The sequence below is a fragment of the Emydura macquarii genome, unplaced genomic scaffold (genome assembly GCF_026122565.2).
Source record: "Emydura macquarii macquarii isolate MOO-44397 ecotype Brisbane River unplaced genomic scaffold, CSIRO-AGI_Emac_v2 contig_3220, whole genome shotgun sequence".
Taxonomy (NCBI): domain Eukaryota; kingdom Metazoa; phylum Chordata; order Testudines; family Chelidae; genus Emydura; species Emydura macquarii.
Window position 1 is genome coordinate 6,188,611 of NW_027133357.1, and position 25,616 is coordinate 6,214,226.

Sequence of the window (25,616 nt, forward strand, 5' to 3'; positions counted from 1 at the left end):
AACTCCTGGGTTCTATCACCAGCCCCACCACTGGACAACTCACTTTTCTATGCATCCGTTTGCCCATCTGTAGAGTGAAGTTACTATTCCTACCTCACAGGGGTGTCATGAGGATAAAGTAATTATTTGCAAAGGGCTTTGAGATTCTCAGCTGAAATAATCTTCAAATTCAACGTATCATAACTAGGGAGAAGACAGTAGGCGTATTTGGAAAGGGGTTTATAAAAGAAGCAGTGGTGGTAGGGCAATACAGCTGCAGGGACTTCAGAAAGATGCCTAGTCTTCCCAGCAGCTTTAAAGGAAATGCTTTGGTCAACGTCAGCAGAAGAAAGCTCCTCTGACTGTGGATGTGATTTTAAGCAAAGTTTGCTGGCAGACTCTCTCCATTCATGCTGAACAGCAGTACGATTTTTGGCAGCATGCATTGCTGGCTTGGATAAAAGTGAATGGAAATAGTTTGTGGCCGTTAAGAAAATCAACTGCCTGGGCTATTTCCATTTCTCTTTTTCTAAAGCTCTTTAATAGAGGACATGCAGCATTAGCCAGTACACTCAAAGAAAAACACTCCTCTTGGGCCTGCCAGGAACAGGATCAGCAAGAGCAGTTCAAACACACATATTTCCTCTCTCACTCAGTAGCTGACACCATTTCATCCGCTGACATATCACCTAGTCAAGACAAGCCCAAAACTAATTTGCTGGTACTGGCTAAAACTCACTACCACAGTCACCAGTATCCACAGAAAACTTTCAAGTGGCTAAAGACTGATTGTATTCTTACCCATAGCAATGAGAAACAGGAGACACAGGATCATAGTAGCTAGAGATGGATGTTCACTCTGGTCCATGCCCCAGTGACCTATGCAGAACTGTTCCCTGCAATCTATTTTCCAGTGCTTTGTCTAGTCCGTTTTTAACCAATTCAAGTACTGGGGCTTCCAACATGGCCTTTATGAGAAAAGAACAGGTGCTACTGTTAACAAATTTTCTCTTTCATCCCACTGCTCCTAATTATACTCCTGCACAGCACCCTAAATAATCTCTCTCCTTCCTTAGCATTTACACCTGCCCATTCTCTGAATTCTCTCTGAAGCAGCAGCATCTTTCTGGTAGTGATGTGCCCGGAACTGAATGCCATATTCTAGGTGTGATTTTCCCACGCCCCAATGCTATGCCCTGGAGTGCAGGATCAAAGAGGCCTATTAGAGCAGCTGTTTTTACAGATAAGATATTAGATAAAACCTGTGTATATGGTTTAAAATCCTGTTTAAACTACAGTGGTTTACTTGGATTTGGGCCGTAAAAGCACAGTTATTTGGGAGAAAAGACTTCATGGGTGGTTTCTGAACTCCTGAGATTTTAGTTTTGATTTGCTTTAGAGAGTCTTTTGTTTGTTTTTTGGCAGAGAAAAAAACAGAAGCATCAACCTCCCTCTTTCATCATTAACTTTAAAAGGATATCCAAGGAAGTTTTCACTACACAGAGAGTAGTATCTAATTTATCTTCCTGTGAATTACATCTAGATGTCACAAACCTACTTATTGCAAGAGAGAGTTTAGCCAAAGTTGACAGCCAGCCTGAAGCCAGGCTATACTAATAATATATTTAGAAATCAATACCCACATTTGTAACTGTCATGAAGGTACAGCGCTATCTGCAACTAAGCAAATATTTCCCATGCAAGTAGGAAGGATTAGATAAAAAGTGTCAAGACAGGATGTCTTAAACCATAGTTCTGATTGCCTTCTGCTCATCCGCTCTTGGTCTCTTCTCATTATCTTGCCACTGTTGGTGCAAGAGCATTCTCCTTTTCAAGTCCTGCCATCTGCAATACACTTCCTCTCTCTCTCTTCTCCTCACATCTCAATTTCTTCTTCCACTGCTATTCTGTAATTATTTCATATTGTACATAAGAATGGCCATACTGGGTCAGATCAATGGTCCATCTAGCCCAGTATCCTGTCTTCCAATGCCAGATGCTTCAGAGGGAACGAAAAGAACAGTTAATCATCAAGTGATCCATTCCTGTCACCCATTCCCAGGTTCTGGCAAACATAGGCTAGGGACACTTCAGAGCATGGTCTTGCATCCCTGCCCATCCTGGCTAATAGCCATTAATAGACCTACCCTCCATGAACTTAACTAGTTCTTTTTTGAACCCTATTATAGTCTTGGCCTTCACAACAGCCTCTGGCAAAGAGTTCCACAGGTTGACCATGCGCTGTGTGAAGAAATATTTCCTTTTGTTTGTTTTAAACCTGCTGTCTATTTATTTCATTTGGTGACCACTGGTTCTTGTGTTATGAGAAGGAGTAAACAACACTTCCTTATTTACTTTCTCCACACCAGTCATGATTTTATAAATTGCATGTAACTAGCATCTACATCTAAATCTATTAATAGATTTGTAACTATGGGTAAATGTGAGCAGTGGTTATTTATACACTGGTATGACAGATGCCCCTGATTTTAATTTATATAGCTACAGAATAGAATAATTTTATTGGCAGATGTATATAACTATTATCCACAACACTTGGTACTTAGAGTAGCAGATGGAGAAGATCCTGAAATGTGAGTAACAGAAGGAACAAGGTAAATTTTCAGCTGAGATCTGAAAAAAGATGGAAAGACTGTAAGCTGCAGGGAAGCTACTTTTGATGGCAGGAGATGCAAAAGAAAAGACTCTTCGGTTAACAGTTGTGAGCTTATGGGAAGGAACAGAGTTCTTTCCTTAATTTGAAACACAAATACATTATTTAAACACTTATATCACCAGACAAGATAGACAATAGTAGAAGTTAGATGGAAGAAATCAATTCAGTCATATAAAGTCATGCACGGGCCAATGCAGGTTTAAACTCTACATAGCGTATTTCCCAGTGCCTTGCCTAGTCATGCTTTGTGCTGCACAATGGGATTTCCACGTTTCTCTGGGGAGACTATTTCACTATCACATCTCTCCGGGATAGGACATTTCTCTCATATTAAATCTCATTATCTCTAGAGCCAAGAATCACCTTCACTTGGCAAGAAGGCCCATCACTGATACAGGAAAAATCAATGATTTCTAAACACAAACTTTCCAGGAAAATAGTAACGTAAGCTTCAGGTATAATAAATACAATGAATTTGGGTGAGTGTCTAAGTGGGGAACTAAACTTAGTTTTGGAAGGAAATAAAACTGGGCCAGAGGCCAAAACTCCTTTAAAGAGGGAAAAGCAGCAACTTGAAAGGTGCCGCAATACACAGGAGGAGGAATAACACCACAATTGAGGGGAGAGAACCCATTTTACTAACTCAGGCTTTCAGCACAACATTGCAGCAATCTGTGGACATATGCAAGATTTACAGATTTCAGGCTGAGCACAAGGAAGAAAAATACGTTTAATTAGTATTAGATTAGGCTAATTAATATTAGACATCTAATGCTAATACTTATATTACTCTAGTTAGTATCACATTAACTTAATTAAATTAATCTATTTAGAATTAAGTGAACCCAATTAGTATCAGATGAATTAGTTCTTTGGGAAATGGAAAATACCATGTTATTAATAATACTTATCACTTCCAAAGTCCTACTCATTTACAAACCATTAAGTAATCCACAGCATCCCAGACAGGAAGTCTAGTAATATTAGCTCAATTTTACATATGAAGGGAAAAAAAGAGAAAGATTAAGTGACTTAAGGTAACACAGGGAATGAGTGTCAGTTCTAGGAAAATGACCCAGGAGCTCCCAACTGCCAGTCCTGTGTTTAGTGCATGCTAACTCCCCAAGGATAAAGAAGTTACAATTAGCATTTGATTTGGACATGTATAAGATGTTTTCAGCAAGTGTCACTTCTTCTCCATATCCCATTTAATACTGTGATTGGAGTGGAGTATCTTTGCCTACAGTTCAGGAAGGATAGGGAATCTCTACCCTGCTTCATGATGAAGTCTCCAGTTAGAGGATTCTGCCATGATAATTAACTTCAGTGAGGGGAACAGGGCTCTAGAATTGTTAGTGTCTGTAGTAAGTTTCAAAGTGACTTTGCACTTAGAGAGACACTCCACTCCTTCTTTTACTTCTGGAAATAAAATAAAGTTTGGGTTTCAGAGCCTTGGTTTTAGAGAATACCCAGAGCTTTATTTTTTTTTAAAACAACTAACAAAATCAATCAAAGCACAGTACTTGGTGGTGATGGGGGACTTCAACTAGCCAGACATCTGCTGGGAAAATAATATGGCAGGGCACAGTTTATCCAACAAGTTCTTGGAATGTACTGGAGACAACTTTTTGTTGCAGAAGGTGAAGAACGCAACTAGGGCAGAGGCTGTTCTAGATTTGATTCTGACAAACAGGGAGAAACTGGTTGAGAATTTAAAGGTGAAAGGCAGCTTGGGTGAAAATGACCATGAAATGATAGAGTTCATAATTCTAAGGAATGGTATGAGAGAAAACAGCAGAATAAAGACAATGGACTTCAAGAAGGCAGACTTTAGCAAACTCAGAGAACTGGTATGTAAGATCCCATGAAAGTGTAAAGGAAAAAAAAGATGATGAAATACATCCTAGAATATGTAAGCAACTGGCTGAGGAGCTCTCTGAGCCATTAGCGATTATCTCTGAGAACTCATGGAGGACAGGAGAGATCCCAGAGGATTGGAAAAGGGAAAATATAGTACCTATTTATAAAAAGGGGAATAAGGACAACCAAGGCAATTATAGATCAGTCATCTTAACTTTGGTACCTGGGATGATAATGGAGCAAATAATCAAACAATCAATTTCTAAGCACCTAGAAGATAATAAGGTGATAAGTAACAGTCCACATGGATTTGTCAAGAAGAAATCATGTCAAACCAACCTAATATCCTTCTTTGACAGGGTAATAATCTGCAAAAGAAACCATGATTCTCAAACATGCAGGGGAAAAGACAGAAGCATTGTACAGTGTAGACTGGTATGTTCACCTATCACACAGTGTGTTTTCCCCAAGCATACACCCATTCACTTAATCCCTTTTAGACATTTTCCCCTCCTGGGTAGGAATGATTAAATCAGGGCCGTGAATGCTGGAACTTTATGGAGGCCTCAGATCAAGCACATTACGTACAAAACACATAGCAAACTCCCTCCTCACAAGAAGCAGACTTGTGCAACAGGCCACAAATTAATCTGAAAAAAGAGGGAGTCTTGGCAGGGCTGACATAAGCACTCTTGAGGAGCTGTTTTGCTATTTTGAGTCCATCAGTTGGAAACTCCATAGTCTTTAAATGCCAACCACTTCATGTTCTGAAATTTGGAATGCAAAATGTGTTCAGCTGCCAGGGTATTTCCCAAGACTAAACACCAAGCAAATAACAGCACAGAAGGGAAGAGAACTAGTAAGCAGTGCATAAATTGGGGGATTTTACACCATCTTTGCTCCTTTCTGGTAGTTGGAAGCCCCACCTCTGAGATTTTGAGCTACTCTTTATTTTGCAACCTGATTCCCCTTGCAATTTATTTCCACCCACTGGAAATTAAAGACTATTGTGTAACTTAGATTCAATAGAATGGTTGTGGGGGAGGTGAGAGCAGAAGAACCAGCCCAGGAGAAACACTACAAGAGCAGGGAATGTGAATCAGGATTCCTTCTTAACTCTGTGACTTTGGAGAACTTTCCTCACCTCATGGTTGCTTTGTTTTCTAATCTGTAAAATGGGGACAGTACCTATTGCACAAGGGGGTTGGGAGGCTTATAATTAATCACTAATAGTAAAGAATTATTGTGCATGTGTGTGTATATATATACACACACACACACACACACACACACACGCCACAGACTTCATCCTGTATTACGTATAAAGTGTTTTGTGGTAAGTACCAGGTATTAATACAATCATACAAATGCTTGATAAGCATTCAGCTTTACAATTCCCTATGTGTCACATGTGTTCTGTTTCATTTAGGGCACAAGGCAACCTCCCAGCTGGTTCAGGAGCACAGCACATGTATAAAGGAGTAATGTGATGCTTTTGCAGAAGGGAAACTTCCATTCCACTAATGGTTTATCATCAATTTTTAACTGCTGGAAGCTTTGTGGTTTTACACACTTCCCCATAGCTGTAACAGCTATTTTAGCCAAGCTGTGGTCCCTGTCTGAATGAGGAGCTGTAAATTCTCATGTACTGAAGGAGGGTATAAAAGGACCTGAAGCTGACACTGTCTTTCTTGAGGGTACAGCCTTATCTTGAATTCTAGTGGGGTGACAACGCAGGCTGAATCTACACTACAGGCAAAAGGAGATATTTAAAGCCCAATGTAGAATTTAAATCCATTAGGGTTAAAGTCTTCTCCAGAAACCTGAGGTGAGAAGCTGTTACTGTACCATACGAAAGGCATAACAACAACTTCAGGCTCAAAGAACAAGGCACCTTTCTGAGCCATGGTAGCAGAAAACATTTTACTTTGTATATTTTCAGTATATTTAGTGCTGGGAAGAGGTGCTAGATTGGGAGCCCTGGAGACCAAAGGTCTCTGTTCCCACAGTGAACATAAGTGGCATAGGCTTTCCTACACTGGCCACCTGTGGGCCTCAACCTTGACTTGAGATGAGCCATTTCTAGGAGTGGAAGTGGAGTTCAGTCTCCATGTTCAATTCCATCATTAGCCTCTCTGCTGGGAGTTTCAAAAATGGGAACACAGTGCCAATGGTGATGGATTTTGAGGTATGGATACCCATTCATTTATAAGTGGACTGAGTCTCCTGATTCATTTCACACAGACCACTGTATGGTAATAACACAGTGGTAAGGATTTTCAATCAGTACTCAACTGGATTGGTTTTAAACTGGTTATAGAGGTGAAAAGCTCTACAGGTCCCAATACCAATTCCTTGCAGTAGAAGTCCTACTTGCTTTTAGTCTGCTGCTGTCCTGCTGCACTGCTTCAGGTAGTAAAAGCCCATGTGGAAAAAGTTCTCCTACAAACAGCTAGGAAAGAAAATAGGCATTTCAATATCCGCATTTAGACCAAGGGCAGAATGCAGGTGCATCCCTATGCAGTTTGAAATCTGGCTCGATCCAGTCAGAGATGCTGTTCTTGGAGCACCTTCCATTGCTTCAAGGGGTCAAATAAGGTGACCAATATCACTACATTCCAAGAACTATGATCCATCAACTAAAGTAATTTATTTCTAGTTAATTTAAGTAATGAGCAGAGAGGGAGGGGAAGAGATGCTGAAAGAAATTAAAAGGGTTACAAGATGAATAAATAACTTCTTGCATTTATATTGCACCTCTCAGGCTGAAGGACTCCAGACACTTTACCAACCACACACACACAGTAGTCACTTCAACCACCACCAAAAGGCAGCCACCCAAGGGTGGGGTGCATCAGCTGCTTATGAGCACCCAGCAACACTGCAGAACAGTTCAGAACAAGATGTGAAAAATCACCTATGCTAGTAAAACTACTAGGGAATTTAAGAGAGCAGATGGTAATTTCCAGCGGTAAGCATCTAATCAGGGAACTCGAATATTTATGAAAATAGGAAGCGCATACAACCATAGGATTTTCCCCACTCCACACATGATTCAGACATCCTAAGGCCAGAAGGGGCCATTACAATCATCTAGTCTAATCTCCTGCCTAACACCAGCCAACGAACCTCCCTCAGTAATTCCTGGATGGAGGCTACATCCCACGTTCCTGACTTACACATTGGTCTATCCTCTCTCCCAGTGCTTTCTGGAGAATGATTAATCTTCTTAGGCAAAAGGGCCTTCCTGACACTATAACATGTGGGGGTGAGGGACAGATGGATTCTGTACATCTGCATGGCCAAACATTAACTACTCCCAGACTCTAGTTAAGGAACCTGCTGTGTGTTATTGGAGAATAAGTGTGGTCTAGTGATCAGAGAACAGGACTGGAAGGCAGGAGATCTGGATTTTGTTACCAGTTCTAACACATATACATTATTATGTTGGGCTGACTCCTTGTGTGTGAAATGGCGGGTAATAATACTCATCCACCTCACGGGGTGAGGAGGATGCATTCATCAATGTTGGTAAAGTGCTTTGGGATCTCTGGGTAGAAGATGCTAAATAAGAGTCTCCCAAACAGGTCTGTAAAATGCTTACTGGTCACATGAAGCTGAATTCTCCCTACGTCCAGATGCTAAATTGCATGAAAAGAAGATAAAGATATGTTATATGCTTTCCTGATATTGCTCTTCCATGAAGGCTAGTGCTTTAATTGCCACAAAGATGTTATGTGATTGCAACTGCAATGGGAGATGACAATGCCATTGCGTTGGGGGTGATGGAAGGGAGAGAGCATGGCCTGCACAATTGTGAATGGGAAGGGAGTGTCCATGAGACAATATTAAGACGTAGTCCACTCCATCAAAGAGTTTGGAAACCTTGTGCTTGAGAAAAGTGAAGCATTGAAGATTCGCACTACCAGCTTAAAGTTGACCTGGAACTGGTATTAATTCCCATACATGTATTAATAAGTGGTTTACATTTGTCAAAACTTTTGAAAAATTCCTCTGCTTCTAAAAGATTTACACCGACCCATACTGCAGAAAAGTAGCTCCAGCAGTAGGCTATGTAAGGCACAATTCTGTCAAATTTTCTCTCTTTTCCTATCCCTACTGCCAACTGCATGGAGAATGTGGTAAAATTTGCAGCACAATCAATGAAACTGACTATGCAACGTTACACCCACCAGTCACCAATAACATCAATTAGTCTTCAGCCTCTGCCACGGTGGTTGTATCCTCCAAAGAGGTCCCTTTCATCCAGGAATGTTCAAATCCACGGAAAGGAAAAGGTTGTAGGAAAGAAGATGAGCAAAAGCTGAATGTGGGTGAGGAATTTCAATAGAAAACACCAATCAGGATTCTAAGAATAGATTAGTTTCTCTCTGTCATCCTATTGCCTCATTCCTCTCTGGGCTCCCATGACTCCAGGTGTTCTCAGTCTCACTCTGTATTACAGACTTGCCTTTCAGGAGGCGGCACTGTCCATTAAGACCCTCCAAACCAAGGCCCAGACCCGTGTTCCAATTAAATGGCTGGGATTTATACCAGCCAAATACACAACTGTGAGGTGTGTGCAGTAGAAATGCCCATGAGCACAAAAGAACTGAGTCTTGGCACTTTGCATGAGCTCTGGAGAGAAGGGTCCATGTCAGATGCAGTCCCTTGCCTGCTCCCAAGGATGGTAGGTTCAGCAGAGACAAGGAAAGTGACAGCACAGTGTAATCGTGTGTATTCCGATCACCCATATCGGTAACACTAAGGCCAGCTGCCTAGGACACTTAGTGAAGCAATACATAGCACCATTTGGTTATCAGACCTGCAGCAAGGAAAAGCTAATTTAGTTCTCTACACTGTTGTTCTCTCTTCTGTCTCTGTGATGGTGCTGATTTTGCTGCTTCTCCCACCACAGTCAATCTCTGCACTGGCTTCCCCCACATTCCACAGATAACTGAAGCTTCTCCACAACTCCTGCCCGGCCTACACCAGTGCTTCTCTCCTCTTACACACCACACCCTGTTCCCAAGACACCACCCCAGCTTCTCTGCTGACAGCTCTCTTTCTTTCGCCCACTCCTGACTCCATGGTTTCTTTCACGCTGCCCCTCCTGGCTTGAAACAGGGCAAGCTTGCCAACTTCCCTCTTGCCTCCTTCCGATATTACTTAAAATCTATCCTAGTCTATGAAACATAGTGACTACACATCCCATTTGGCATCAAACCCCCTCATACCGTCACACAGAGATCTTTGGGGCAGGGACCCTTTTCTATTGGTCACAGGTTACCCAACACCATATGGTACTCACGTATGGTTTTTAAGTGTGTAATAAAATGAAGCATGTGTTAAATCTAAGAGTGGATGGAAATTTTCCCCAGGAAATTCAATAAAAAATAGTTCTCTGAAGACTTCCCCCCTGTTATGTAGTGAACCCAAACGGTACATCAAGAGTGCAATCTTAACCAAGTCTCCTCACTGACCTGGTGCCTCAGTTTCCCCACTTGTGAAACAAAGGTGGTAATACTGATCTACCTTAGTAAAGCAAGAAAATCAAGCACTAATTTCAGTTATATGAGTTCTAAGTATTACTAGTGCATTCAAATGAGATTAGTCTGGTTCAATTGGTCAAGCTGAATGAAATGGAAAGCATTAAAGGGATCACTCGTTAGACTCAAAATACAGGGTGTGTCAAAATGAAGGTTCTATCAAGAGATGTGCTTCCATGAATAATTACAAATTACTAAATAAAAGTATTTTTATTGTGTGTACCTAAGGACCCCAAACAGGGATTAGATCACATGCACTGTACAAACACATCGATAGTCCCTGCTCCAGAAAGCTCACAATCTAGGATCTTTCATTCCAATGTAAACATTTTCCTGCAGTGTTTGCAACCCAGCTATAGCAGCCCCAGGCCAATGCAGGAAAAGAAGATAATGAAACCAACTAAACTATTTTCCTTCTGTAAGCTAAAAACAGTGCAAGAGGATAAACAGCACAGATGGTGAAAAGTACATTTAAGGTTTTAGAAACCTAAGGTATTAAAAAAAATACAACATGAGTAAAGTTTTATAAAATGTATTCTGAGTGGCCCATCATCTAAATCAAAAGACTGCAAAGGTGATGATCGTTATTGCATTGCAAGTGCATGTGTTGTTTCATTTCTCCTGAATAACAGCTACTGAACAATTTGGTATAGTTATGACTCTCCCTTGGATTTCCCTGACCTTACAGTCTCACTTTTCCCTTCCTTGTGAATTCCCAGACGTGGAGGGGGGGGGCCGAAATATCCACCTCACCCACTACTTTAAGTGAGGAAGCTGCAAAAGTAACAAGAAATTATTTCAAATGCATGCTGAAAAAGGAAAAAAAAGGGATCATAATGAAGCAGCAGCAAAGCTTCTCTAAGGCGCACACACATTTAGAAGAGAGACACCCACGACTAAAAAGCTGGTTTATTATGTGAAAGAAAACCGTAGTACAAATATTAGAAATGCAGATTATAATAGTGATGTTGCTTTTCTAAAGCAGCTTTAAACTGAGAAGGCTCAAAGCACATTAAATCTCTGTGTGAAGTAGGAAACCCCATTTTATAGATAGTGACTCATGCCCCAGTCCTGCAAGCTGTTCAATCAATTTGGACAGAGCCCCAGTGAAGTCAGTGGGAGTCCGGGCTGACACAAATGTCTGCCTGAACAGCATGAAGGATTGGGACCCGAGTGATCAGTCCAAAATAACACCGCAAACCAGTGACAATATCTGGAAGAGAACCCAGAAATCCTCCTGACTTCAAGCTCTCTGCTCACACCAGTAGGCCATACTCCAGACACTTCAACAAAGGATTAGAAAAAGGCAAAGATGAGGACTGGAAAATAACTAAATTAGGAGGAGTTTTGCCTCACAATCAAAAAATGTCACTAAAAAGGGACTTCAGCAGTGCAAGGTAAGGAGGCCAGGAGGCAAGAATGAGCCAAAAGACTAAGGTGCCTGCAAATACCTGTGAGCAAATGACAGCATTGTGTATTGGCAGAAAACATGTCATTTAATCATGGGGGCTAATGGGATGTAGGAAAACACATTGGCTTTATTGAGGTTTCCATTACTAATTGCTCCAGTGTACTCTCCTGCACTTTTCCCCATTATGAATGGATCAGCGCCTCCTGAAAATAAGGCTGAATCCATAAGGCACACAACACACTGGTTTGGGGTAGGGAGAAGAGGAAACTTGGAAGTGGTGTGCTGTCAGCACTAGAAGAAATTCATTTAAATTAATGAACTTATAAAGTCTAGTAGCAGGCTGTGTTACATTCTTGTTTGTACACAAGTTGGTTGGTATGTGGAAAGGTGGAGTAGAGAGCAACTTGTGACTCACAGAACAGCCTTAAACAGATGCCTTACAGATCAGACTTCTTATTTAACGTTTGCAGAGGTTCTCTGCAAGTCTCAGAAATGCTAAGATTTTACCTTCAGTCTAAAAATATTCAAAGTCTGCCAACCACAGTGCACCTAGCTGTTCATGGTAGAAAATGGGGGACAGAGCCAGTACTCCTGAGTTCCCTTCCTTGCTCTGCCACTGTCACCACATAGCCTTGGGTAAATCACTTTGCCTCTCCTTGACTCTGTTTCCCCATCTGTAAAATGAGGATAAATACTTGCCCATGTTTAAGATTTAAGAGTTTAAGATGAAAGGTGCCACATAATATTTTGCTTTCACCCCTTCATGAAGGGTTCCCAAGGTTCTTCATACCACCCTTTTGAGATGAAGATTTGTTGACATCATTTTAGAGGTGAAGGGGCCTGCCTACGGTTACACAGCTAGTAATAATACCTTGCTCTCAGATAGCTCTTTTTGGCCTAAATCACAAAGTGCTTTTCAAAGGAAGTCAGTATCATACTTCCCATTTTAGAGATGAGGAAACTGAGGCCCAAGGCAGCAAAGTGACTTGCCTTAGGTCACCCAACAAGCCAATGACAAGGCCAAGAATAGAAGTCCTGTGCATTAACCACTAGATATTGCTTCCTCTTAATACAAGTTTCATGTATTACTAGAGACATTAATATAAAACCTCATCAGTCACCCAGTGTTTTGTCAGTCTATCAGGCATGTGTGTTCGGAGCAGAATACTGCACACTTCTCCCCCGGATTCACTGACCCTAATGTCCCCATCTCATTACCTTTTGGCCCTCCTCTTTCTTTCCATTCATTTCTTGGCCTTTTTAACCACATATTAACCTTCTATCAGTTTCACACAGTTTTACCCATACCTCTTACTTAAAAAGTTTCCTCACATCCCCTTTCACACCTTAGGGTTACCAAATGCAAATCCACCAAGGAAAAACCAAATTAATTTAACACCTCCTCCGATTTAAAGCACCACCTCTATGCTTTACTTTACCACAAATAATAGGACTGAACCATCAAGAGGGAGGCAATCACTGGAGAGCAAGGATAGAGGGTCATCTTTCATTCCTTCAGTTGCACCTTCTCTGAGGGCAGCAGTGACGCCCAGAGAAACTCATTAGACTTTCATTCACTCCCACTAAATCTCTAACCTGCCAACCCTGTGCAGCCACAGGGAGACAAACACCCACAGAACGAAAGAGCACGCACAAGAAAGAAGGGTTGGTAGGATGAAAGGGAAAGGCTGAAAAGGGAACAGTGGTATAAGCCCCAGCATCTGTCCTTGTGCCAATATATGGGAGGGTGGGGTGAAAATGTCTGGGAGAGGCCGGGGGTGGGAAAAGGAGAAGAGCAGGATAGGGGTAATATCCCCTCTCATCTGAACAGAATCTATTCCTGAGCCATGGGACAAGAGCACTTTGGTGAGGCAATCACACCCGGCAGGAGGCTGGACGCCCCTCTTACCTAGGCAAATGTGTCAACACCAAGCCACAAGGGAAGCAAGGAAAGAACGGGGAGAAATGGAGAGAAAGGAGGCAGGGCGGGAAGCATGCGGGAGAAGAGGAACAAGACAGGGAAAAACGAAATAGTGGGGAGACACTGGTGACACCCCTTTTACCAGGCCAGATGCTTCAGAACATGCTCCTGCAGCAGACTCACCCCTCACCCCCCCAAGGGCAGCCACTGCTGGAGATGAGGGCAGAGACAAGCAGCTGAGGAACACTCATTCCTCTCCCCCCCCCCCCCACACTTGCTCCTATGACGGGAGAGGAGCCTCCCCCCTCGCCGGCGTGGCTGGGGGGGGGGGGGGTGAAGGCAAAGGGGCCCAGGAGGAGCAGGGTGTGTGTGTGGGGGGTCCCTGACTGAAGGCGGAGTCCGGGGGGGGTGGAAGAGGGGCACTGGGGGGACAGAGTCTCGGGGTCGGAATGGGGGCGGGGAAGGGTCCTGGGGGGAACGAGCCGCGGGGGCGAAGTCGGAAGCGAGCAGGGCTAGCTGGAGGGACCAGGGGGGCTGGGCCAAGGGCGGAGGGGGTCAGGGCGCGGTGCCGGGGGGGGCAGGGCGCTGTCTCACCTCGACAGGTGTTTCAGGATCTGCTTCTTGATGATGCCGGCCATGCCGGGTCCGAGGGAGGGGGGGGCCGGCTCCTTATCGCGGGGGGGAGGGGGTTGAGGGAGGGGGCGCCCCTCAACCGCTGCCGCTCGCGGAGCCGCCTCCTGCCATCTCCCTGACAGCCCTCCCCCGAGTCCGCCAGCATCCCGGCCAGCACCGCGGCGTCTCTAGCCCCCACCTACCAGCGAGAGGGCGGTGGGGGGGGGGCCACCGCTAAGCAGCGGCGCCCTCTGCCGGTCCGAGGTGGTAGCACAGCCGCAGGGCGAGCTCAGCCGCCTTCGTCCCCCTGGCAGCCTCCCACCGCCGCACTGATACCCCTAGGGACCCCCCACCCTGCAGCATGCCCCCAGGACCAGCCCAACCTGGCAGCACCTAGTGCCAAGCTACTTTGCCCCCACACAGGTCGCCCACCCTCTACTGCCTCACTCCATCGCCCCTGCCAAGCTCTCAGTGACTGCACCAGCCCAAGGCTCCAGCCCCCCCATTACACAGACCAACACAAGCATGCTGCTGCCCCTCCTACACCCTTAAACCCGTATCTCACCCTGTTAGGGCTCCAGAGTAATCAGTGACAATACTTACCCTTTCTTGTCCATAGATCTCAACAGATCCCTTTCCAAAACCAGGGAGGTGAAGAATTATCCCCCCTCTGGAAACTGAGTATGTTGCGATAACACTGCCAAGGTCACATAGTGAGGCAATGGCAGAGTGAGGCCAGTCCGTATCAAGAAGTTCTGCTCAGATAGCAATGTGAGTTAAGGGGGTGATCCCCCCACCCCCAGCACCATTTCTGTATCAGCCAAAGCCCTAAAAGTACACTTTTAAAAGTACACTTTTGTCCTGGACAACAAACAACAAAAAGAGGCTTTTTTTTTTGCCAGTAAAGTTTCCTTTGTTGGAATAATTAAGCATGCTTTTGCATCTACACTTGAAGAGTTTGCCATGTGTGTCATCTCATTTACTCTCCACAGAGTATCTATACACATCACACAGCATTAAGTTTAGCTAGGCCGAGAGCAGGCAGCAGTTTGCTTGCCAGAAGCTTAGCACTAACTAGCAGCAACATCACTCATAAGATAGCAGAGGACCTTCTTCCATGGTTTCTGTTTGTACTCTATGACAGGATTAGGGCAACAAGATTATGGGACCTGAATTTATCTCTGTAAAAACGAAGCAGAGAGGATCCCATGAGCTACCATGCTATAAAGAAACATCCTACCTCCTTTCTCCCTACTCCCTGCCTTTGCCTCTATTACAGCATTTATCACTCATGATCTTTGACCTATCTCAGATGCTTATTGGCAGAAAATCTTCAGATTAGTCTCACACCACCTCTCTGCAAAGCTCATTTCCAGATACATTTTCAGGCAAGCAGCCACTTTAAGGCTAAAGGGACATGGGTCAGGCTAAAAACAAAATGTTTAACAAACAAAGTAACTTCACCTGTTAATGGTGTCAGGCAAGATTGAAACCAGAAAAAAATAATTTCTTCCTTGCTCTTTTTACTTTTTGGATTCCACTCAAATACGCCAATGAAAATAATTAGTCAGTTTCACTTTGCAATTCCATGCACCCATTCAAAACTACAACAGATGGATTGTAAATACAAGAAGCCAACATGATGTTGTGTGTGTTCTGTTTTAAGCTATTCAGAGAAATGTTGGGGGAAAAAAATCATGGGAATGATTCTATTGCTCTTCAGTTTACAAGCCCTGTGTTTTATGACACATTTGAGTCAGTCAGCCTCTTAACAGCCAAATGTCCTTCCCTGGACAAGAAACTCTTGGTTTTTTTTTACCGACTTTCACTATATTCTACATTGTAAGATGGTGGTAAGGGAAAAAAGTCTAAAGACAAAGCCAATCTGATTTTTATTAACGTTTCAGTCCTGATCATCAACAATTCTGGTCCATTGTCCCTGCTTTGAAATTACCACCAAAACAAAAAAATCCATTTGAGTTGGCAGATTTGTAGTGGAGAAAATAGTTAACTGACTTATGGTTGGACATACTCAACCCTCTGAAACCATAGATCAAAACTAGGCAGATTTCAAGCTATCCCCTTATCTTTCCAAGGTAGATACACATACAACAGATTTCCACGCTATTTACTCTGCGTGTCTGTCTTTCCTACAAGCCTTTAAAAACCAAGGCTTTGTCTGCTGTAAACAGATAAGATCTTGTGATATGATAGGTAAGAAGGTTCTCCTTTTGTTCTTTACTAAGGTCTTCTCTTCCCCTACCACAGTGCTGCAATAAAGATAGTCATGCTCCTGCCCAGAGATGCACATTTGCCCAGGATTTATGTCAGGCTAAGTAATGGAAAAGCTGATACAGGATTTATATGATGAAGAATTAAAGAACAGGAATATAATTAATGCCAGTCAACATGGCTTTATGGAAAATGGGTCTTGTCAAAAAATGAAATCAGGTTTGCTGGAAGAGATTACAAAGGTAATTGCACAGTGTGACAGACTTTTATAAAGCATTTGACTTAGTACCAATTAAAAAGTTAGCACTATAAAATATCAATAAAGCCCATATTAAATGCAATCACAACTGGCTAACGAGTGGATCTCAAAACGGAGTCATCCATGAGGAATCACCAAATAGGATTGTTTCCATGGAGGTTCCTCAAGGATCAATACTAGACCTGACACCATTCAACATTTTCATCAACAATCTGGAGTTAAATAGAAAATCACTGCTGATAACACAAAGATTGGCCCATTGGTAAACAATGATGAGGAAAGGGCAACCCTACAGAGTAATCTGGATCCCTTAGTAAATTGGGGCCATTCAACAAAATGTGTTTTAATACACTCAGATGCAAAGTAATACATCTAGAAACAAAGAATGCAGGCACAGTACAGAACAGGGAAGCGTATCCTGGAAAGCAGTGACTTCGAAAAGGAATTGGGGTCATAGTGGACTAGTAACTCAGCATGAGCACAGTGTGATGCCATGCCAGGAAGAACTAATGTGATCCTCAGATGTATCAACTGGGGAATATGGAGAAGGAGTAAAGGAGGTGATTTTACCTCTGTATACAGCACCGGTGACCAATACTGGAATATTGCCTCCAGTTCTGGTGTCCACATTTTAAAATAGATGCTGAAAAATGGGAGAGGATGCAGAAGAGAGCCACAAAAATTATTTGAGCGCTAGGGAAAATGTCTTTCAGCATTAACAGCTCAATCTGTATAAAAAAGATTGAAAGGTGACTGGATTAGAGTACATAAGTACTTTCACAAGGAGAAAATACCAGATACTCAAGGGCTCTTTAATCTAGCACAGAAAGACATAACAAGAACCACTGTCTGGAAGCTGAAGCCAGACAAATTCAATTAGAAATTAGGCCACAAATTTTTAAACGGTAAGGGTGATTAATCATTGAGCAACCTACCAAGGCAAATAAGCAGTGGATTCTCCATTTCTTGGAGTCTTCAAATCAAGTCTGGATGCCTTTCTGGAAAACAGGTTTTAGCCAGATAAAGAACACAAGTTATTGGGCTCAAAACTGGGCGCAAAGTAATGACCTGTGACATAAAGGTCAGACTAGATGAACTAATTGTGCCTTCTGGCCTTAAATTCTAAAAAATAGCAGCATAGTTTGCCTACTATGCAGCCTGCAGGATGAGAGGTGCTATAGAATCATTAACAATCAAGTATCGATAATACCTAACACCTGCGAGTACTGTATAAGCTTTATTACCAAATTCAGTGTCAAGAGGCTTGTGTTTCTCCAAACACCACAAGAGCCATTTTTAGACAGTTTTAATTCTCAAAATTTCAACATTTTAGCCCTCCTCTCCTCTTGGAACAAGAAGCTCAGTGTTTAAAAACTGGCTCATTTTCATAGCTACACAGCACACCCTGCAGGGATAGCCATTGCGCTTGTCTGTACCTGTTTGAGCAAAGTACTACAGCTAGCTGGAGTGCAGCTTATGCTGATGCTGCACTGCCATCCCACAAGCAATTATACTGACTTGCTACTTAAGTAACAAAGAGAGCAACCACAGCAGTGCAGATAAGTAACTTTGCTGACCAAAGACCTTTTGTAGAAAGTAAATAACTCTTCCCCCCTCCCTCACATGTTAGACACAGCAAGAGCCATTTGGGAGACTCTGAACACCGTAATCATTTTCTGCCCAAGGTTACGGCTAAAACATACAGCGCTACTCTGCCTGTATGAGGTGTGAAACTGCCTTAGTGAAATGCACATGTGCAACTTCAATAAAACATGGCACTTCCAAAAACAAGACCCTATTATTACAACTAAGGGGTCCTGAGTCTGGTGTAACAGAACCCGTTTTATTTGAAAAGTGAAATTAGTGCTGAAAACAGTGGCTGGTGATTTAAGTACTGTCTATTCACGTAATACATACAGCACAGATAATGGCAATGGCAAGTATTCTCCTACACACAAGAGGTACTTTACTGCGATATAGAACACTAGAGCAATGTGTCCCTTGGGCTATGGCAGCCAATTGCTATAGTTTGTTTCTATGAGGAAGGGCCAGCACGTTTTGTGAAATGCATCGTATTTGGCAGCAGCACAGTGTTTTACTGAATGTTGCAGGGATACCACTGCAGCCTCTTCAGACAAGGTATTTTTATTAAAAACCTGTATTTATAGTTTTTATAAAAGTGTTTCACATTGCAGCGGACACATCTCTGAATGTATCCAACAGGAAAAAAAATATCAAAAGGGGACAGAGATGTTAAAATGGAAATCTCAGGAAAGAAAACATGAAGGACGAATGCAGCACTATAGATGAAACAGGCATAGAGGAGGTAATCTACATATCAGGTCCCTCCTTCTACCGGAGACTGCAAAACACACAGGAAAGCACGTCAAACTCTCTGTATCTAAACCAGCGTCAACATTTTATTGTTACATTTCAAAAGGAAATGGGGGGGGGGAAAAACCAGTTACAATGCATCAGCCCAGTGCACCTTAGATCAGACCTTCTGCAATTTGAAGGGACAGCGGGTCTTGTCATCACACTGTTCTGATATCAAATCCTGGAGATGCAGCACCATGGTGTTCTGGTGAAGAAGAATGTAAGACAGAAACAAAGGAAAGGGTAGCTCGACTCGCATCTTTATCTTTCTGGACGGGTCATTCCTGGCCTCGTTGGCACCATCATAGGCCTGGAGGGAGGTCTCATCATTGGAGGGCCTGGCATCATTGGCATGTGTCCTCCCATGGGCGGCCGCATCCCTGGAGTTACAATAAGGCAGAAAAATAGAAACCATCAGAATAGGCTGATCAGGCACCAGTTCGAAACAGTTTGAAAGAGGCTGGACCTAGTCGCTCCACTGGGTAATTTCTAAGTTTAGAAAGAATAAAATAATTGACCTACAAGTTATGCTGGACACAGGAAATAAATTTTCCTGAAAGAGTGTCTAGTGATTATAAGACTGGGAGCCAGGACTCTAGAGTTATCTTTCCAATTCTGACAAATAAGTTGTCCATGAACACACAGTTTATCCATTTATAAGATAATGGTAACCATTACCTCACAAAAAGGTTGGGAGATGAATGTTTAGAAAGTGCTTTGAGATCCTCTGATGTAATGTTATAGAATGGCCAAAACTTACATCTCATTTCTTTGGAGGACAGCATTGTCAGAAAGGAAAGCTTGAATCATGAAGAAGAGCACTGGAATAATTGAATGTGATTTGCCATTTATACCTCTTACAAGCACAAGCATTGCACTGCCTGGCAGCCAGTTAGTCTGAGATGTAAAGTCTGCTCTTTATGTCCATTATGAGCACTTAGTTGGATGCTGCTTCTTTACTACTGACAAGAGCAGCACAAAGGACATTGCACCACTGTGGATGTGTAGTTTTGGGGTTTTTTAAATCCTATTTTAGAAAAACTGACTGAATCCAGCCATGGTATATGACAAGCCTTCCTGTGCCAATGTCCGCAGAACAGGGATGGAACATAAATGACATTTTGATTTTTCTCTACCCATTTCTTGAATAACCTATAAAAACACTTGATATTTGTGGGATTACATTCCTTGGAGACATCCCAAAAGATTTCAAATCATTCTATAAAACTTCACACATACACAGCAATCTCCAGCTATCACTGAAATACATCTACTCATAATGCAGACATTACTGAGCAATGTGTGCAATTTACTACTACACAAATGTAGTAAATTAAGTTAACAAAACTGTTTTAAAATAGTTTAAAGGTCTGAACGAAAAGGATATTATGACACTAGGCGAACTGTATCCAATTTTTACTGCAGGGGAAAATTAGGGAAACAATGAAATTATCAGCCAAAATTTGACCTCAACACAAAGATTATCAGCTACTCTTGCCACTAATGCCATGGAAACCTTAATAATCAAAAGTTAAGGACATCAGTTTTACAGCTCATCTGAAAGACAGCATTTTCTAACACCACACAGAGGCCAGTGGATCAGTACTGACTGAGTGCAAATGATCATCTACTGAAACACTACCACAACCTGACTATTTCGGTGGTTTCCCATCCAACTACTGACCTAGCACAACTGCTTGGCATACAAAAGCTGATTAGACTGCAGCCTGAAGTTAAGTGGCCACTAGCTAGTGTAGGTCAATAAATTTAACACTCAGATATTCCCACTGCTTGGAGAGAGTATTTTCTGTTGATTACCATTTATAGACATTCATTTTGCTGTGAATCAAGATATTAACAAACTGAAAATAACTCTCCATCACACTGCTAATTTAATCCTGCAGTACTCAAAGAAAAACTAGGAACTAGGTATTTCTGCAGGCTGAGACTTACCAGGACCAACTGGCATCATTCCCGGAGGAGGTGGGCCCATCATTGGCATCATTGGAGGTCCACCCATATGGGGAGCTGGCATCATACCAGGTCGTGGAGGACCAGCTGAAAGAATATGCATAAAAATTGATCACACACATCTAAATGGATTTGTGTGTCACATTAGCAGCTGTGACAGGGATGTGGAATCCTCATTCATAAACACTTGTGAACTGCTAAAGATCTTCAGTTTGTGTCTTACAGGTTCTCTTATGATAGTGTACATCCCTTTTCAATTTTAGTCCACTTTTCAGGAGCCAAGAAATTAGTTAATCACCTGCTGCTGTACATCTAATAAAGACAACCACACTATCCTGCAACAGGGCTCTTTGTTAGCTAAAGATCTTATCCCTTTCCCAACTGAAATGCAGAGCATTTTGAATAATTTCTCTGCTACTTTAAGAATAATATGAATGGTATAAGTGGCTTCCTTAGAGATGCAGCACAAAAGCTGGCAAGCAGATGAAGGAATAGTTTATTTTATAGGCAACTACATTTAACAACACTATGCAAAATGTTAATCAAAATGAAATAGCTAAAAAAAAAAAATCCCAAAATATTCAAAGCCATTGGAGCACTCAGAAAGAACTGCTTCACATTTTCGTCATCAGGCTTAGGGAAGGTTTTTAGTTCACAGATAACTTGGTAATATTTTAAGTCAGAGGACAATTCCAGCAAACTCCTAGTGAAGAAGAAAGTGAGCAGTAGCCAACAAATAGGTACGCTGCTGGCATGCTACTCGCAACCTAAAAACTAAACATTCAAACTTACGGATATTGGGAGGAGGGGGATCATGGCTCCCGCAGGAGGTGGAGCAGAGAACGGAGTAGGTGGAATTTTACCTTGTTGAAATGCAGCCGCTACATTAGGAAATAAAACGGAAAAAGTGATTAATTTGTTAACAGGACTACTCTATCGTTCTTACAATACGAGTCTCTCCTCCATCCCGACATTTTCCAAAATGTAATTATTACATCATGCTGTAATCACACACGCTCACGGCCTATTGAAACTGCAGTGCTGGCTGGACCACGCAACATGTCCCAGCCTCAATACTGCTTCTATCAAGGTAGAAGTACACACTATATGCCTTTGCCTTCCTAAAAATATAGATGATGAACAGTGAGGTGACAACATTTGTGGATAACCATTATCTATATTAGCAAAGACAAGAGAAGACTATGAGGAACTTGACATGGTTAACTGAATGGGAAATGGGATGGCAGATGAAATTCCATGCTGACAAATGCAAAGTAATGAACAAAGGAAAGAAAACATGGGTATTCATACACATTGTTGGATTCTAAATTAACTGCAACTGCTCAGGGAAACAAGACATGGATATCACTACGGATAACTCAATGAACACCTCTGGCCAATGTGCAGTGATGGTCAAAAATATCAGACAAAAGGTCTATGATGGATAAAGACCAGAACAGAAAATACTGACAGCAGCATAGCCCCTAAAATCAACTGTAAATTGCCACTTGGAATATTGTGTTCAGTTCCAGTGACCTTATCTCAGAATGGAGATAGCTGAAAGAGATTGTTCAGAAACAGGCAATGAAAGGCATAGAAAGACTTCCATAAGACTGAAGAGACTGGGATTGTTTAGAGGAGACAAATGAAAGGAACACAGAGATAGCAAAATAATTAATGGCACTGAGAAGTGAAATTTAGCACTTGTATTTACCCCCATTATACAAGAACAAAAGGGACCTTCAGTTAACATCAATGGCAACAAATTTAAAACTGATTAAAGGCAACATTTTTTTTACCCAATGTATAATTAGCCTCTGGAACTCATTGCCATTAGATAGATATATAAATGAGGCCAGGAGACCAGTACAATTCAAAAGCCAGATTAGACAGTAATAAATCTCTTCTATCCTGAGCTTGTGTACACTTACAGTCCTGCTTAGAGAAAACACTACCTACACTGATGGGAGAACTTCCCCAAGAGGGGGTATTCTAGCTTGACAGGAGAAGCCCTCCCATCGACACAGCGTCATCTACACAGGGGTTAAGTCGGTATAACTACATCGCTCAGGGGTGTTGAAAATTCACACCACTGAGCGATGTTATATCAATGTAAGCTGGTAGTGTAGACCAAGGCCAAGAGAAAGGGAAGAGTAAATTCAGGTACAGGAACAATGTATTGACTTTCCCATAATAGGAGGGAGCTCAAAAGATGTCCTTCAGACCTATGACAGAACTATTAGAAGGCACTGATAGAGGAAGCTGTTTCACAATAAGGGCTTGGGACATGGTAATTTAGGATAATACGCCATAAGCTTGCAAAAGGGATCGCTACTCAAGTAGATGGAGCATCATGCTTAAAAACTGAGCCCAAAAAGACCCTTAAACTAAGGGCATACCAATGCACCACCCTCATGTGAAATCCCCATCAATTTTAAGAGAAGTTCCATCCATGGAGTAGCTACAGAACAAGGTTCTATGTTACTTTCCTAGTCAGACCCACAATTCAGGACAATCAGCATTATAATTTACTTCTATCCAATGCAACAGCACAGAAGGAGAGAGTCTTTTACATGAAATGATCCAGATCACGGGGTGATTTCTCTTACTTGTTTTATCAATCAGGCTCTGAGCTTGTTCTTCCATCCATTTCTGATAGTAATCTTTCACATTCTCTTTGTGTTTCCGGCCGCTGCAGTGGGTCTTTCTCACAGATGGCTGCAAAATGAAGAGACGCGGTTATCCATGCACTAAGCACACGTGAGCCAAAGATTTACCTCAAGTTAATATCAAACCCCCACACTTACAGTCAAAAAACATACACATAGGTTGAGAGTAGCATATACAGTGAGATGACTGATACAATCCAAGATTTGTGCTTGGAAGCTATAGATCTCTAGACCTAGTTTAAATTTAAAAAGTGTATTTCCTGTGATGTGAATATGTTCATTGTGACACCAATGTGAGATATTAACTTTCATGCTACCAGCAAATCTCTAGGGACCCATGAAACATCATATGAGGGGCACAGTTTACATGGAAACACAGACCTTACATAAAATTTAAAATGTGATATTTTGAGGGGTTTCATCTCGGCAGAGATATTTTACTTTAAAGCCTGGTATCTTCATTTTAATATAAGACAAGATGTTTGACTTACCACCCAGTTCCAAAATAGAATTTGTAGTAAATCTACTGTTTCTGAGAGGAAACAATAGGTGTTCAAACTTATGTTTTATGTTGCAGACAGACATTTGCCAGCGGAATAGCTTTACCCAGTTCAATGCTGTCACAACACATCACATTGAGCCCACCCACTTCCCCTTCACAGATAAACTGTACCATTCCATCTCAGGGATAACAGTGCCTCTTCTCTCAAAGCAACAATGTTATGTTTAAGAGAAGCTCTCAGATATATTATCCCTAAAGCAAATATATATTTATGTAGCAATATACCCAGTACTACCTTTTCAAAGGAAAAAGGGATTTAATCTCCAAGTGGATACTCTTTAAGGGTATGAATGCAAAGAGTTTGGTACTTACAGAGTCATGGGTGAGGTATGTGTCACAATAGTCACAATAAAACCTGGAGGAAAGAAAAACCTGTCTTAGAGGCTGGTGAAATTACTACTTATTTCCAGTACTTAGGAGTTACACAAGATAGATAGATATTTAGTTAGAACCAGTTACTTTGAGAAGTCAAACACCAGTCATTCACTCTGATGGGAAGAAAAGTAAACATTTTAGATTTAGCCTCATGAACACCAATATTTTTCTGTCTCAAAAATCTAAGAAGCTCATTGGGGCCCCAGTCCCCTCAGGAGATCCGTCTAGGCGGACCCTTTCTCTGGACTAGGACTGTGACCAGCTCACTTTATACCGCTCTACCACCCTCCTTCCCCCCACCCCGATCACCAGCCCTCCCTCACTGCCCCCTACCCCAGAGACCAGCCCGCCCATCTGTGAGAAGTCAGTGTCCCCAACCACACCCCTACTCCCCCAAGGGATCCCCGCCTGCGCAGCAGCAGGCTCTGAAGGCCCGGCGGGTGGAGGGAGGGTGTGCCCGGCCGCCGCCCCACATCCCTCGGGGGACCCAGGCAGGACCCAGGCTCACTCACTTAGGCATGTTTGCTCCGGGACACAGGCCAGGCGCCGCCAGCAGGAAGTGAGGTCATCAGCACGCGACCTATTACCTCTTCCCGCCTCCGCCGCGCTTGGTCTTGAACCTCCCTCGGCTCCCGTAGCGGACGTGAGAGACAGAGCCGTGTGCGGCTGCGCCGCGGCTGAACACCGGCCTGCCACGCTCCACCGCCCTCTCCATGGTCCCTCCCCGGCCGCGTTGCAGGCCGGGAGTTGTAGTTTTCTTCCCGTCCCAGACGCCTGTGGTGCCTCGCGAGGGTGAAGCTCAATCCCCCGCCAGCGATTCGCTTTTCCCCCGCGGAAACGGACTCTGCGAGGATGTGAACCCCGGGAAAACGCCTTGTAGGCGAGAACCCCAGTTGTGAACTAAGGGGAAAGAGCAGAAGACTGAGCTTTTACATCGACTCAGCAGCCTGCTGGATGCGATGAAGAGAAATCATCTGAAGAGAAAGCAGAAGGGAATGGCCCTTGAGGTGAAAGGCCGGCGAATGGAAGGACTGTTACAGGTCGTGAAGGACCAATGTGGACAGAAGCTGATTGCACAGAGTGATGGGCTTGACAGATATCCAGCATGAAGCTTGTCAACATCAGGAGAACAGACACTTAACGAGCGATCCTAAGAGATCCTT

The 25,616-nt window shown here is 42.7% G+C and overlaps 2 protein-coding genes across 2 annotated transcripts in view; both read right to left on the minus strand.

The window, feature by feature from the left end:
- BLTP3A (bridge-like lipid transfer protein family member 3A) overlaps positions 1-14,035 on the minus strand; it is a 47,830-nt gene extending 33,795 nt beyond the window's left edge. Inside the window, exon 1 of the mRNA XM_067531439.1 lies at positions 13,992-14,035. Coding sequence (XP_067387540.1) covers positions 13,992-14,035 — 44 coding nt within the window. The remainder of the gene's footprint in view (positions 1-13,991) is intronic.
- Positions 14,036-18,896: 4,861 nt separating this feature from the next.
- On the minus strand, positions 18,897-25,101 carry SNRPC (small nuclear ribonucleoprotein polypeptide C). The gene is given in 7 exon segments (XM_067531528.1): positions 18,897-19,256; positions 20,830-20,934; positions 21,640-21,660; positions 21,663-21,728; positions 23,457-23,565; positions 24,391-24,433; positions 24,966-25,101. Coding segments are annotated over 7 exon segments (471 nt in total). The 5' UTR covers positions 24,974-25,101; the 3' UTR covers positions 18,897-19,137.
- Between the last annotated feature and the right edge of the window lie 515 nt (positions 25,102-25,616).